Source organism: Lithobates pipiens, unplaced genomic scaffold (genome assembly GCF_037356315.1).
Source record: "Lithobates pipiens isolate NorthernLeopardFrog02 unplaced genomic scaffold, aLitPip1_a1.2 Scaffold_8, whole genome shotgun sequence".
Classification (NCBI taxonomy): Eukaryota; Metazoa; Chordata; class Amphibia; order Anura; family Ranidae; genus Lithobates; species Lithobates pipiens.
In genome coordinates this window covers 123750273-123764961 of record NW_027507903.1, presented here as the reverse complement: position 1 = coordinate 123764961, position 14689 = coordinate 123750273, and the positions used below count along the sequence as shown (strand labels likewise).

General features: G+C 47.9%; 1 protein-coding gene across 6 annotated transcripts in view; it reads right to left on the bottom strand.

Annotated features, from left to right (window-relative positions):
• SCAPER (S-phase cyclin A associated protein in the ER) overlaps positions 1-14689 on the bottom strand; it is a 399576-nt gene that overhangs the window by 306454 nt on the left and 78433 nt on the right. For all 6 annotated transcript variants that reach the window (XM_077472442.1, XM_077472443.1, XM_077472441.1 and 3 more), the window contains one exon: positions 4563-4723. In XM_077472442.1, the coding sequence (XP_077328568.1) occupies positions 4563-4723 (161 nt within the window). The remainder of the gene's footprint in view (positions 1-4562; positions 4724-14689) is intronic.

The window sequence follows — 14689 nt, the reverse complement described above, 5'->3', positions numbered from 1 at the left end:
TAATATATCTAACATCTAAACAGCAATGCACATAAATTAACGTGTGTGACTTTGACAAATCCGATTAGCTTTTCTTTTTTTTTTTTTTTTTAAAGGAGTAAAGACCACCTAGGACCAATATTTTAGTTATGAACCAATGGTGGGCTGAACAACTTTGTGGGGTTGATTTACTAAAGCTTGGAGACTGCAAAATCTGATGCAGTTCTGCATGGAAACCAATCAGCTTTCAGGTTTTATTGCAAAAGCTTAATTGAACAAGCTGAAGTTAGAAGCTGATTGGCTACCATACAGAACTGCACTTTCCAACTTTAGTAAATAAACCCCCTTATATTTCTACAGGACCTCAGAGGTCTCTGTCTTGCCCTAGCTGCCATTATTATGAAGCCAAACAGGGTATTCTAATTTTTCTACCTGGCAAAATTAAGTGTAAGAGCCCTTTAAAAAAAACTGTGCCAGCAGAGATACAAATTGTGCTTTTGATATTTCAAACTTTGTGTATCATTACTGTTTGGCCCAAGAAGAAAGGAATACACCCCGAAAACTTGTCCTGAAAGTTTAACTGTTAGTGCAAATAAAAAAAAAAGTATCACAGATAGTACTAGACTAAGATAAATGATAAATTAGCAACACAAAATAAATACTTCCAAATACATAAAAGGTACTCTTCAACTGGTACTTTAAAATTACTAGCTAAGCAAAAACACATAAATTGTCTCTTGTTTGTATAAAGCCCATCTGTGGAAATAAGATGAATGCCTTTAAATCTCCATACATGATCTTGTAAAATGGTAATTCTCAGTCATCTATCCTCCTCTTCTCCAGAAACCATTGGCTGCTGGCAAAAGGACAAACTGACACAACCAGCTCCATACAGGGATACTCGGGGATCTCAGAATGTCTCATATATAAAACCAAAGCAGCAGACAGTAAGTAACATTATAACCTGGGGTTTGTGATCTCAAGTTTTATTCCCCAAGGACATTTTTTAAATACGCTTTCAATTTTATTTCTTAACATAGAAAAACAAAGACACAGAACTAGTGTTCCCATCTGGAGTCTGTCCACTCCACTTCCTTATCCTCACTGATAGATTTATTACGGAGAGAAAAATAAAAAGCTTTAGAGGGAGAGAGGGTGGTGTTTAGTAAGAGCTTCTCAACACCACTAGAAACAGTAACAGAGTATGACTGCTGTGTTTACAAAGTCTCCATTGACACACAAAGCCAATGGGAGCTCAATAGGTAACACGGAGTTATATTCTCTAATTGCAAAGACTGATTGAATAAAAAGAGCTACATACAGAATGATACATACAGAACGGGATCAGGAAAACATTATTTTGCACATCCTGTTTATATAAACAAAATCTGTCTTAATTCAGGCATAAAGGAAATGCATGCCTTGGCAAAAAGGAGAAGACAAAAAAATCTCCATAGCAAAAACAAAAAATATTAATAATAAAAAAAATGTACCTTTAATTTACAAATTTACTTTAAAAGAGAAGTATGGCATTCTCTTTTTTTTGTTTATCATACTTACCTAGGTGGATGCAGCATCGGTCCGATGCTGCATCTGTCCCCCACTGCCTCTAACACTGAGAATCGAGTGATCAAACAACGCTGATCGCTCGGTTTTCAGAGCTTCGTAAGGAGTGGGAGAGGCTGGCTCAGGCTGAGAGGCTGAGCCTGGTGCTGATCAAGGCATGTGGGGGGATCCCGATCATATGGTCTCGAACTTGTCCCAGGGGACACGCTCTCTCGCTGCCCGGGTTCTCGGCTTTTGTTTGGATAGATTGATAGCAGCGCAGCCACTGGCTCCCGTTGGTGTCAATCAAATCCAATGATGTCGACGGGGGACGGGGCAGAGTCCTGCAATGCTGGACTCGGGAGCGCACCCCCAAGGTAACCACCCCCCCCCCCCCGGAGAGCGCTTCTCCCAGAGGGTTATCTAATGTGGGGAGGAGCCACGAGAGCTGCCGAGGGGCCCCAGAAGAGCAGGTTAGGGGCCACTCTGTGCAAAACTAGCTGCACGGTGGAGGTAAGTATGATATGTTTGTCATTTAAAGAAAAAAAAAAAACCTTTAGTGTCACTTTAAGAACTGGGGTATGTAAACTTTTGATCAGGGTCATTTGGGTAGTTTCTGTTGCTATTATGATTTAAAAAGAGTAAACACAGTTGATTGATAATAAACACTAACCATGAGTGAAAGAAAAGTTTTTGTGTTATCATTCATATTCTCTGAAAAATGGCCAAGAAATCATATATTCTGCCAAGGTGTGTAAACTTAAGCACAACTGTATACGTAGGTAAAACTCAATATCTTTTTCCATCTATTAGGCTGATGACACACGGGCGACTCGGGAGCTAGTGACCACCTGCTGGCCATTTGTCAAAATTACCCATAGCAGGAAAATAATAGGCTGCCTGTTTGTCTCACAGAATTTGCTCCCAGCGAGATGTTGCTCCTATCGACAGTGATCAAGATACAGCAGCATTTGGGCCAGCGATGGAGTGACTCCTTGCTGGGTGCGGCTACAAAGAGAGCAATTTCATTGGGACAAACAGGCACCTTTTTAGAGATCCTGTCATTGGCGATTTGTCTCAGAGTAGCAGTAGAATCGCTCATGTGTCAGCCTTAAAGTGTATGAAAGTAATTCATTCTCAAAGGTCTTTAAGATCACAGCAGAGACTTTAAGCTAAACCCAAGGGAAAATTCAAAACCCTTGTAGTCCAAGAGGAGAGCGCCAGCTGACGGAGAAGATAGGGATAAGTTAGATACATTTGCCACCATTGCCATTGTCATTAGCAGAAATCTTTTTTTCCACATCTCTTGGCAAATTCAAAGCTGGACCAATGTAAGAATGCAATTAACATCCTACTTGGAGTTCAGCTTTAAATTCCATAGGAATAATTCCCATTTCATATGTTGATCCTGTAAATCTTCAGTTACTTAATTTCCAGACAAGAGCTGACAATACTGCAAAACTTCTTTTGAATTTCTTGCGTAGCGTTGCCACCCTTTACCCGCTCTGCCAGAGTGGACTGTGATCCTGAGTGATTATGTCAGCACTGGGCCGGTATTTCAGTGTAATGATCTACAAACATTACATAACTTTTAAAAAAAACACATTTACATACATTTTAAGAGATCCTTTTCTGAGAAAAATACAGCCCATGTTGAATTCTCCCTCTGAAGATGATAGCTGCCTGGCTCTAATGCTGCAAAACTGGCTTACACGTTCTGACTTCACTGGGTATACGATTTCTTCAGGTACATAACTTATAAGGGCACTGACTCAAGAGACAGCAGAAGGTTTTTTATCTTAATGCATTCTAAAAAATCTTCTGTGTGCAGCAGCCCTCCCTCGGCCCCCTTATACTTACCCGAGCCCCATTTCAATCCAGCGATATTGCACAAGAGACTCTGCTGTCTGGGACTCTCCCTCCTGATTAGCTGAGACACAGAGCAGGCGCCATTGGCTCCCACTGCTGTCACTGTAAATGAATCAAGGAGAGGGGGGGGGGGTGCGGCTTCATGATGTTTGAATGGACACACAGAGCATCGGCTTGGTTCGCGTGCCCCATAGCGGGCTGCTTGCTGTGAGGGCACTCGGCAGGAGGGAGGGGCCAGAAGCGCTGGTGAGGGACCCAAGAAAAGAAGGATTGGTGCTGCTCTGTGCAAAACCACTGCACAGAGCAGGTAAGTATGACATATTTTTAAATAAAAAAAAAAAACAACAAGACATTGATATAACTTTAAACTTGTAATTCTACCCAGAAGTTCAAAAACCATGGTCTGTCAAGGAAAATGTTTGGGAAATACTGACATATATTAGTCATAAACAAATGGCAGCCACCCCAATCTGTAACTGGCCTATGCAGGAAGGAGCACATGAAAGGGTGGCGCATGTCAAAAAACAACAAAGAAATATTCCCAGCTCACTTACCAACCAGCCTGCAACAAACCGAACTGTCCTGTCTAACAGTTCACATTAACACAAGGGGTGCTCCTTGCGGCAAAGGCCAGTTACAGATTGGGGTGGTTGCCATTTGTTTGTACTAATGGTGAATTTGTGAGGGGACACTGTGCTATCGCTGGGTGTCCAGTGCATTCTTTTACCTTTAAGGAGGGGTGGGCTCCCTCCAAGCATACCTGCCCTCAATCTGTCCATTATTATATAAGTGCTGCAAATTTGGAGGCTCTCAAAATATATAGTGTTAAGACTGCAGATATACTGGGATGCCGTGAAGTGGCCTCTGCAGCTTATGCACATATTTGCCAACCTGTGCAAACTAAACCCCTTGTTTTACATAAACTCTTAGACAGGGCAATTTGGTTTGTTGCAGGCTGGTTGGTAAGTGAGCTGGGAATCTTTGTTGTTTTTTACATATATTAGTCAAATTGTAGAGCTCTTTACTCCACTGGTGTTGTCAGTAAGTACTTCCTCCCTTTTGTTTATCAATCTGTTCTAGTATCTCCGTAAACAAAATCTATTAGACATTAATTCTACATCTACTTTCTACCATCATGATTTTTGTAGAAGGCAGCTTTATATTTTTACCATTTTCATGAAGGGCTCTCTGCATAGGAACTGCTGAACATGGATGCACAATCTCAGTAGGTTGATTATTTGTAGAATTTCCATGACTGGCTTTCACCTTATCAGCCCAACTGACACCCGATGGAGTCAGACGTCCGGGTGTTATACTGATAGGAGGTCCCCTGGAAACACAGACACAGTCCTCCACGTTATTACAGTAGCATATGCAAAGGAGCTTACAATATTATAGACATATTAATAGAAATAAAGAGGTCCTATAATCTAAGAAATATAACATGAATATTGTCCAGTGTCCAGAGTTCTGTATCCCTAAACCTATCCATTATTCAAGGAAACAAGCTCAATGACTCCACAGTCACTGGAACAGAGAACGCAAACTTCCAGAAACTCTAAGCATTTATAGTGCCAGGATAATGTTCAATTTTAAAAACTGTCATTCTTCAGAGGCAGAGAAAATCTCTGCTACATTGTCATCTGAAAGAACATAATTATGGAATTCTCCATCTTGACTCTAGCTAGAACCAAAACTAAAGCAATGAGCAAGCTGATTTGGTGCTGGTGAAAGCTAAAGTTTATTTTCTAATGAAAAGTTCTGAGAAAGTCAAAAAGGCCTTTGCAGAAACACACTCTGTTCTATTTTAAAACAACATACCACCACATCACCAGGATTCCTGAAAATCTGAAAACTAAAGTGGTTGTAAACCCTTACAACACACTTTGACCTACAGATAAGCCTAGATTAAGGCTTACCTGTAGGTCCAAGAAATATCTCCTAAACCTACATGGTTTAGGAGATATTTGCCGAAAGACAGGCACCGCTGTCTACGGAGCATGCGTCGTAGACAGCGGCGCGCAGGCGCACTGAGCGCGGCACTGTCAACTACGAAGATGACGCGCGTGGTGGCTCCCGTGCGCATGCGCGGGAGTGACATCATCACGGCTTCACCGAATGATAGCGGCGGAGCAGCGAGACCCACCGAGAAGATGGATGCGCCGGACTACAGGGGACAGCGGTGACATCGCTGTCCCCTGTGTCAGGTAAGTGACACATAATGGATTACTATGCGATGCATAGTAGTCCATTATGCTTTGCCTTTGCAGGGAATGAAAGAGGAAGTAAACTCATCAGGGTTTACTTCCTCTTTAAGCTCAGGTGCTACTGCAACATGCTTAGTTGTGAACAACAAAGCATAAAACAAGACACCAGTTAGGCCATGAAGCTAATTATGACCATAGCGGACCACAGACACCATTGTAATATCATTATACAGGAGGCGTTCCAAATATAATAAAGAGAATAGGGTATGGCTTATGCCGCGTACACACGTAGCCGACTATCCAGCGGACTTAGTCCATCGGACTTCCCACCGGACTGTCCGAACGGGCTACTTGCCCACACACGGCACTTTTTCAGCAGACTAATACGTCGTACTAAGTCCGCCGGACTATCCACCGTACTTTTGAAATGAATGGACTCGCCCACACACGCGGAGGAAAGTCCGCTCATTTTGAGCGCGTCTCCAGGTAGACGGGGCCAGCAAAGGAGGCGTCGCTGGCCCCGTCACCTGGTATGGACTTAAAGGGGAACCCCAACGCCCAAAAAATCGGCGTGGGGGTCGCCCCCAGACCCTTGTCCGAGCACGCTACCCGGTCGGCCAGGAAAGGGGGGGGACGAGCGAGCGCCCCCCCCCCCTCCTGAGCCGTACCAGGCCGTGTGCCCTCAACATGGGGGGATGCCTTTGGGAAGGGCACCTTGTCCCCATGTTGATGAGGACAAGGGCCTCTTCCCGACAACCCTGGCCGTTGGTTGTCAGGGTCTGCGGGCAGGGGGCTTATCGGAATCCGGGAGCCCCCTTTAATAAGGGGCCCCCGGATACTGGCCCCCAACCCTATGTGAATGATTATGGGGTACAATGTACCCCTACCCATTCACCTGTAAAAAAAAAGTTAAAAAAAACACAACACACAAGGGTTAAAATAGTTTATTGCGCAGCTCCGGGGGTCTTCCGTCTTCGGGGGTCTTCTTGCCAGACTCCTCCGCTATCTTCTGCTAGCTCTTTTGCTAGCGGAGGAGCCCGGCTTTCTTCTTCGCCGCCGCCCTCTTCTTCCGACTTCGGGGGTCTTGTCCCCCTCTTCAGTTCTTCTTGCTGGGCCACCGCACCTTCTTCTAGCTCTTTTACAGGCGGTGGCCCGGTCTTCTGTCGCCGCGCCGCCGCTGTCGACGTCTTCTGTTCTTCTCTTCAGATGTTGCCTCGTCACTCTCTCTGCTCACAATGACCGGGACACGGCGCGCAGCGACTTATATAGGGACATCACCGGATGATGTCCCCGCCCAGTATGATGTCACAGTCCCAGCATCCTCTGGGACTGTGACATCATACTGGGCGGGGACATCAAAAAAAGTCCGCCGGAGGCTAAACATGGGGGGATTGTCCGGCGGACTTGAGTTCGCCGGACTTTTCCACCGGATTGTTTGATCGTGTGTACGCGGCATTAGTCAGAGCGCAGGCTTAAACTCCATTGAAAATCTGTGGAATGACTTGAAGACTGCAGTCCATTGATGGTAACCATCAGATTTAACTGAACTTGATTAGTCCTGCAAAGTCTAGATGTGCAAAGTTAGTAGAGACATATCCCAACAGACTAAAGGTTGTATCTAAAGCAAAAGGTGGTCCAAAAAAATACTGAAACAAGAGGGTGATCCTTTTTCCAACTCAGTGATTCTGTTGTGTTGTTGTTATATCTTTCACTTGGATGTTATAAGTTGCACTGAGTAAATACAACTGGATAAAACAAAAACTGTGTCTGTCTTTATTTCAGGCTGCAAAGCAACAAAATGTGATCATATTAAAGGGGGTGATTATTTTCTATAGCCACTGTATTTGGTTTAACCAGAAATGTAGACAAAGGGTTGACTGTGCATAAAGTATATCTAGACTTTGCTAAAGCATTTGAGATGCTTCTTTGGAGATGGCAAATATGTGAGTTGGAATGTATAGACTTATATAATTTAGTAAGTAAATGGATAGAAAAATAGACAGAAGACCACATTCAGAGAGATGTGTTTAAAGATTCATAGTTTGAAAAGTTTAGGGTTGTTAGTGGTGTACTTCAAGGTTCAGTTTGAGGAGCAACTCACTGGATCTTCCTGCTGACCTCTACATCACTTCTGTATCCTGTAATGATGTAGAGGTAACCAGGATGCACCAGTGAGAACTAAAGTTGACACAAGAGATTAACACTGCATGCTGTATCTGTTTCCCTGCAGACTTTGGGGTACTTTTTTTGAGGGTTGGAGTGGTGTTCGGAGGCAGTAGAAAGGTTAAACAGAAAAAATAACCTGTAAAAGAAGAGGCTCTATACTTAAAAGAGAAGTATGTTTTGGTTTTTTCCCCCATCATACTTACCTAGGTGGATGCTGCATCTGTCCCCCGGCGCCTCTGCACTGAGAACTGAGCGATTGAACATTGCCGACGGCTCGGTTCTCACAGATCCCCAAGTGGAGAGTTGCTGGCTGTCAGTTTTCCTTTAACTTTGGGGTGTGTAGAATACCTGCTCCCCTGCCACTTGCTGTGGGCCAACCCCCCAGATTGCACATCAGTATGGCATGTACATGCAGGCAGGAAGAACCACAGCCTGTGGTGGGAGGGATCAGATATTCAACCCAAATGAAGGGTGAAAAACTTGCAGCAGGCCAGGAAACATCATTGTAATGGCTCTTCAACACACAGGCCACCAGAAAAGTATGTACAGAGTCTCTTCTTTTACAGTTATTTCCCTTTCTGTTTTCACAGCTAGGAATAGCTTTGCTGGTAAACATTAGCATATTGATAAGGTAGCCTTCTAACTTATATAGAGTTTGAGAATGATCAATTTCTTGTATGTGTTTAAAAATAACACTAAGCTCTGTAGTGGAATTCAGCTCTTACAAGAGGACTGACCAGAATGTACAGGTTGAATGGACAACTATATGGTAAATAGGCCTAAATGTTGGTAAACATAACATTATGGACTTGGGAGCATGATCATTTTCTATAGATATATAAAATGATATACAGGAAACTTAGTGGAAAGTTACAAAAGTATACTTTGCAACTGAAGGATTAGAAACTTGCAGATATGGAAAGAGCAGCAAGTCTTTAGGCTCCGTTCACATCTGAGCAATCCGTATCGTGGGCAGGATCGCCACCATTCTGCCCGCGATTCGAAACAGCAGTATATCGTGGGGTGCCCTTGTGGTCCCCGTCACTTCCAATGGAGCAATCAATCGCAGCACGATATTTACACCATTGACGCCCCCGACGAATCACTGTAAAATCATGCAAACAGAATTGTGGGGCGCCTGGCGCTCTAAACAAGTTCCGGGAAATTATTTTGGGCGACAGGCGTCCTGCGATTCTGTATGCGCAATTTTACTGCGCTTCGTCAAGCAACAATCGCAGCAAAATCGTGCAGTGATTGGGGTGCCATTTGAAGTGATGGGGATTGCAAGAGCATCCTGAGATTTGCCACTGTTTCGAATTACGGGCAGAATCACGCCGCTTCCGCCCTCAATTTGGATCGCTCAGATGTGAACGGAGCCTTAAAAGAGGGCATCAAATGTTTTCAAATTCACAAAATATAAATGATTACTAGTATGTATAAGAAGTACATTGAGAATATTAACTAAGAAATTATCGATTGCCACTGTGGTTCCACAAGAATTTTTTCCAAGCTGGAAGGCCCTGTTCACATCTGAACGATTTTCTGCTTGACACATGTTGCTCTAAAACATTCATGAGGCTGTGTTGTTGGGCACAAGTGAGGCTGCGTTGTTGGGCACAGGTGAGGCTGCATTGATGGGCACAGATGGGGTTGCATTGATGGGCACAGGTGAGGTTGCATTGCTGAGCAGTGAGGCTGCATTGGTGGCACAGGCGAGGCTGCATTTATGAGCAGTGAGGCTGCATTGTTGGGCACAAGTGAGGCTGCATTGATGACTAGCGAGGCTGCATTGATGGTCACAGGTGAGGTGACATTGATGGGCACAGGCGAGGCTGCATTTTTGGGCACAGGCGAGGCTGAAGTGATGGGCACAGGCGAGGCTGCATTGTTGGGCACAGGTGAGGCTGCACTGATGGGCACAGGTGAGGCTGCATTGATGGGCACACGCAAAGGCGCACTGATGAGCAGTAAGGCTGCATTTTTGGGCACAGGTGAGGCTGCATTGATGAGTAGTGAGGCTGCATTGTTGGGCACAGGTGAGGTGGCATCAATGGGCATGGACGAGGCTGCATTTTTGGGCACAGGTGGGCCTGCATTGATGGGCACAAGCTAGGCTGCATTTTTGAGCAAAGGCTAGGCTGCATTGATAGGCACAGGGGAGGCTGCATTGATGGGCACAGGGAATGCTGCATTGATGGACACAGGTGAGGCTGCATTGATGAGCAGTGAGGCTGCATTGTTGGGCACAGGCGAGGCTCCATTGATGAGCAGTGAGGCTGCATTGTTGGGCACAAGCAAGGCTGCATTGATGAGTAGTGACGCTGCATTGTTGGGCACAGGTGAGGTGACATTGATGGGCACAGGTGAGGCTGCATTTTTGGGCACAGGCAAGGTTGCAGTGATGGGCACAGGCTAGGCTGCATTGTTGGGCACAGGTGAGTCTGCATTGATGGGCACAAGTGAGGCTGCATTGATGGGCACATGCAAGGCTGCATTGATGAGCAGTGAGGCTGCATTGTTGGGCACAGGTGAGGCTGCATTGAAGAGTAGTGAGGCTGCATTGTTGGGCTCAGGTGAGGTGGCATCGATGGGCACAGGCAAGGCTGCATTGATGAGTAGTGAGACTGCATTGTTGGGCACAAGTGAGGTGACATTGATGGGCAAAGGCGAGGCTGCATTTTTGGGCACAGGCGGCCTGCATTGATGGGCACAGGCGATGCTGCATTGATGGGCACAGGCTAGGCTGCATTGTTGGGCACAGGCTAGGCTGCATTGATGGGCACAGGCTAGGCTGCATTGATGGGCACAGGCTAGGCTGCATTGATGGGCACGGGTTATGCTGCATTTTTGGGCACGGGTTAGGCTGCATTTTTGGGCACGTGTGATGCTGGATTGATGAGCATTGAGGCTGCATTGTTGGGCACAGGTGAGGCTGAATTGATGGGCACAGGGGAGGCTGCATTGATGGGCAAATGTGAGTAGTGAGGCTGCATTGTTGGGCACAGGTGAGGTGGCATCGATGGGCACAGGCAAGGCTGCATTTTTGGGCACAGGCGGGCCTGCATTGATGGGCACAAGCTATGCTGTATTTTATAGGTATTGAGGCTGCATTGATGAGTAGTGATGCTGCATTGTTGGGCACAGGTGAGGTGACATTGATGGGCACAGGTGAGGCTGCATTGATGGGCACAGGGAATGCTGCATTGATGGACACAGGTGAGGCTGCATTGATGAGCAGTGAGGCTGCATTGTTGGGCACAGGTGAGGCTCCATTGATGAGCAGTGAGGCTGCATTGTTGGGCACAAACAAGGCTGCATTGATGAGTAGTGATGCTGCATTGTTGGGCACAGGTGAGGTGGCATTGATGGGCACAGGTGAGGCTGAATTTTTGGGCACAGGCAAGGTTGCAGTGATGGGCACAGGCTAGGCTGCATTGTTGGGCACAGGTGAGTCTGCATTGATGGGCACAGGTGAGGCTGCATTGATGGGCACATGCAAGGCTGCATTGATGAGCAGTGAGGCTGCATTGTTGGGCACAGGTGAGGCTGCATTGAAGAGTAGTGAGGCTGCATTGTAGGGCTCAGGTGAGGTGGCATCGATGGGCACAGGCAAGGCTGCATTGATGAGTAGTGAGACTGCATTGTTGGGCACAAGTGAGGTGACATTGATGGGCGAAGGCGAGGCTGCATTTTTGGGCACAGGCAGCCTGCATTGATGGGCACAGGCGATGCTGCATTGATGGGCACACGCTAGGCTGCATTGTTGGGCACAGGCTAGGCTGCATTGATGGGCACAGGCTAGGCTGCATTAATGGGCGCAGGCTAGGCTGCATTAATGGGCGCAGGCTAGGCTGCATTGATGGGCACGGGTTATGCTGCATTTTTGGGCACGGGTTAGGCTGCATTTTTGGGCACGTGTGAGGCTGGATTGATGAGCATTGAGGCTGCATTGTTGGGCACAGGTGAGGCTGAATTGATGGGCACAGGGGAGGCTGCATTGATGGGCAAATGTGAGGTTGCACTGCTGAGCAGTGAGGCTGCATTGGTGGGCACAGGCGAGGCTGTATTGATGGGCACAGGCGAGGCTGCATTGATGAGTAGTGAGGCTGCATTGTTGGGCACTGGTGAGGATGCATTGACGAGTATTGAGGCTGCATTGTTTGTCACAGGTGAGGTGACATTGATGGGCACAGCGAGGCTGCATTTTTGGGCACAGGCGAGGTTGCACTGATGGGCACAGGCTAGGCTGCATTGGTGGGCACAGGCGAGGTTGTATTGAAGGGCACAGGCAAGGCTGCATTGATGGGCACAGACGAGGCTGCATTGATGAGTATTGAGGCTGCATTGTTTGTCACAGGTGAGGTGACTTTGATGGGCACAGGTGAGGCTGCATTTTGGGCACAGGCTAGGCTGGATTGATGGGCACAGGCTAGGCTGCATTGTTGGGCACAGGTGAGGCTGCATTGCTGGGCACAGGCGAGGCTGTATTGATGGGCACAGGCGAGGCTGCACTGATGAGCAGTAAGGCTGCATTGTTGGGCACAGGTGAGGCTGCATTGATGAGTAGTGAGGCTGCATTGTTGGGCACAGGTGAGGTGGCATCGATGGGCACAGGCGAGGCTGCATTTTTGGGCACAGGCGGGCCTGCATTGATGGCCACAAGCTATGCTGTATTTTATAGGTAAAGCTATATTGATGAGCAGTGAGGCTGCATTTTTGGGCACAATCGAGGCTGCATTGATGAGCAGTGAGGCTGCATTGTTGGGCACAGGCGAGGCTCCATTGATGAACAGTGAGGGTGCATTGTTGGGCACAAGCAAGGCTGCATTGATGAGTAGTGACGCTGCATTGTTGGGCACAGGTGAGGTGACATTGATGGGCACAGGTGAGGCTGCATTTTTGGGCACAGGCAAGGTTGCAGTGATGGGCACAGGCTAGGCTGCATTGATGGGCACAAGGTGAGGCTGCATTGATGGGCACAGGTGAGGCTGCATTGATGAGCAGTGGGGCTGCATTGTTGGGCACAGGTGAGGCTGCATTGAAGAGTAGTGAGGCTGCATTGTTGGGCTCAGGTGAGGTGGCTTCGATGGGCACAGGCAAGGCTGCATTGATGAGCAGTGAGGCTGCATTGTTGGGCACAGGTGAGGCTGCATTGATGAGTAGTGAGACTGCATTGTTGGGCACAAGTGAGGTGACATTGATGGGCACAGGCGAGGCTGCATTTTTGGGCACAGGCGGCCTGCATTGATGGGCACAGGCGATGCTGCATTGATGGGCACATGCTAGGCTGCATTGTTGGGCACAGACTATGCTGCATTGATGGGCACAGGCTAGGCTGCATTGATGGGCACAGGCTAGGCTGCACTGATGGGCACGGGTTAGGCTGCATTGATGGGCACAGGTAAGGCTGCATTTTTGGGCACGCGTGAGGCTGCATTGATGAGCATTGAGGCTGCATTGTTGGGCACAGGTGAGGCTGAATTGATGGGCACAGGGGAGGCTGCATTGATGGGCAAATGTGAGGTTGCACTGCTGAGCAGTGAGGCTGCATTGGTGGGCACAGGCGAGGCTGCATTGATGAGCAGTGAGGCTGCATTGTTGGGCACTGGTGAGGATGCATTGATGAGTATTGAGGCTGCATTGTTTGTCACAGGTGAGGTGACATTGATGGACACAGGTGAGGCTGCATTTTTGGGCACAGCCTAGGCTGCACTGATGGGCACAGGCTAGGCTGCATTGTTGGGCACAGGTGAGGCTGCATTGGTGGGCACAGGCGAGGCTGTATTGATGGGCACCGGTGAGGCTGCATTGATGGGCACAGGTGAGGCTGCATTGATGAGTAGTGAGGCTGCATTGTTTGTCACAGGTGAGGTGACATTGATTGGCACAGACGAGGCTGTATTTTTAGGCACAGGCGAGGCTGCAGTGATGGGCACAGGCTTGGCTGCACTGATGGGCACAGATGAGGCTGCATTGATGGGCACAGGCGAGGCTGCACTGATGAGCAGTAAGGCTGCATTGTTGGGCACAGGTGAGGCTGCATTGATGAGTAGTGAGGCTGCATTGTTGGGCACAGGTGAGGTGGCATCAATGGGCACAGGCGAGGCTGCATTTGTGGGCACAGGCGGGCCTGCATTGATGGGCACAAGCTAGGCTGTATTTTTGAGCACAGGCTAGGCTGCATTTATGGGCATAGGTGAAGCTATATTGATGAGCAGTGAGGCTGCATTTTTGGGCACAATCGAGGCTGCATTGTTGGACACAGGTGAGGCTGCATTAATGAGCAGTGAGGTTGCATTGTGACGGTGGGGCTGCATTATTGGGCACAGGTGAGGCTGCGTTGTTGAGCACAGGTGAGGCTGCGTTTTTGGGCGCAGGGGAGGCTGCATTGTTGAGCACAGGTGAGGCTGCGTTTATGAGCACAGGTGAGGCCGCATTGATGGGCACAGGGGAGGCTGCATTGATGGGCACAGGGGAGGCTGCACTGATGAGTATTGAGGCTGCATTGTTGGGCACAGGTGAGGCTGCACTGATAGACACAGGCGAGGTGGCATTGATGGGCAAAGGGAGGCTGCATTTTTGAGCACAGGCAAGATGCATTGTTGGGCACAAGCAAGCCTGCATTGATGAGCAGTGAGGCTGCATTGTAGGGCAAAGGTGAGGCTGCATTGATTGGGACAGGCGAGGCTGTATTGATGAGCACAGGCTAGGCTGCATTTTTTGGCATGGGCTAGGCTGCATTGATGGGCACAGGCGAGGCTGCACTGATGGGTACAGGCGAGGCTGCACTGATGGGCACAGGCGAGGCTGCATTGATGGACACAGGCGTGGCTGCATTGATGGACACAGGCGATGCTGCATTGATGGGCACAGGCGATGCTGCATTGATGGGCACATGCTAGGCTGCATTTTTGGGCACTGGT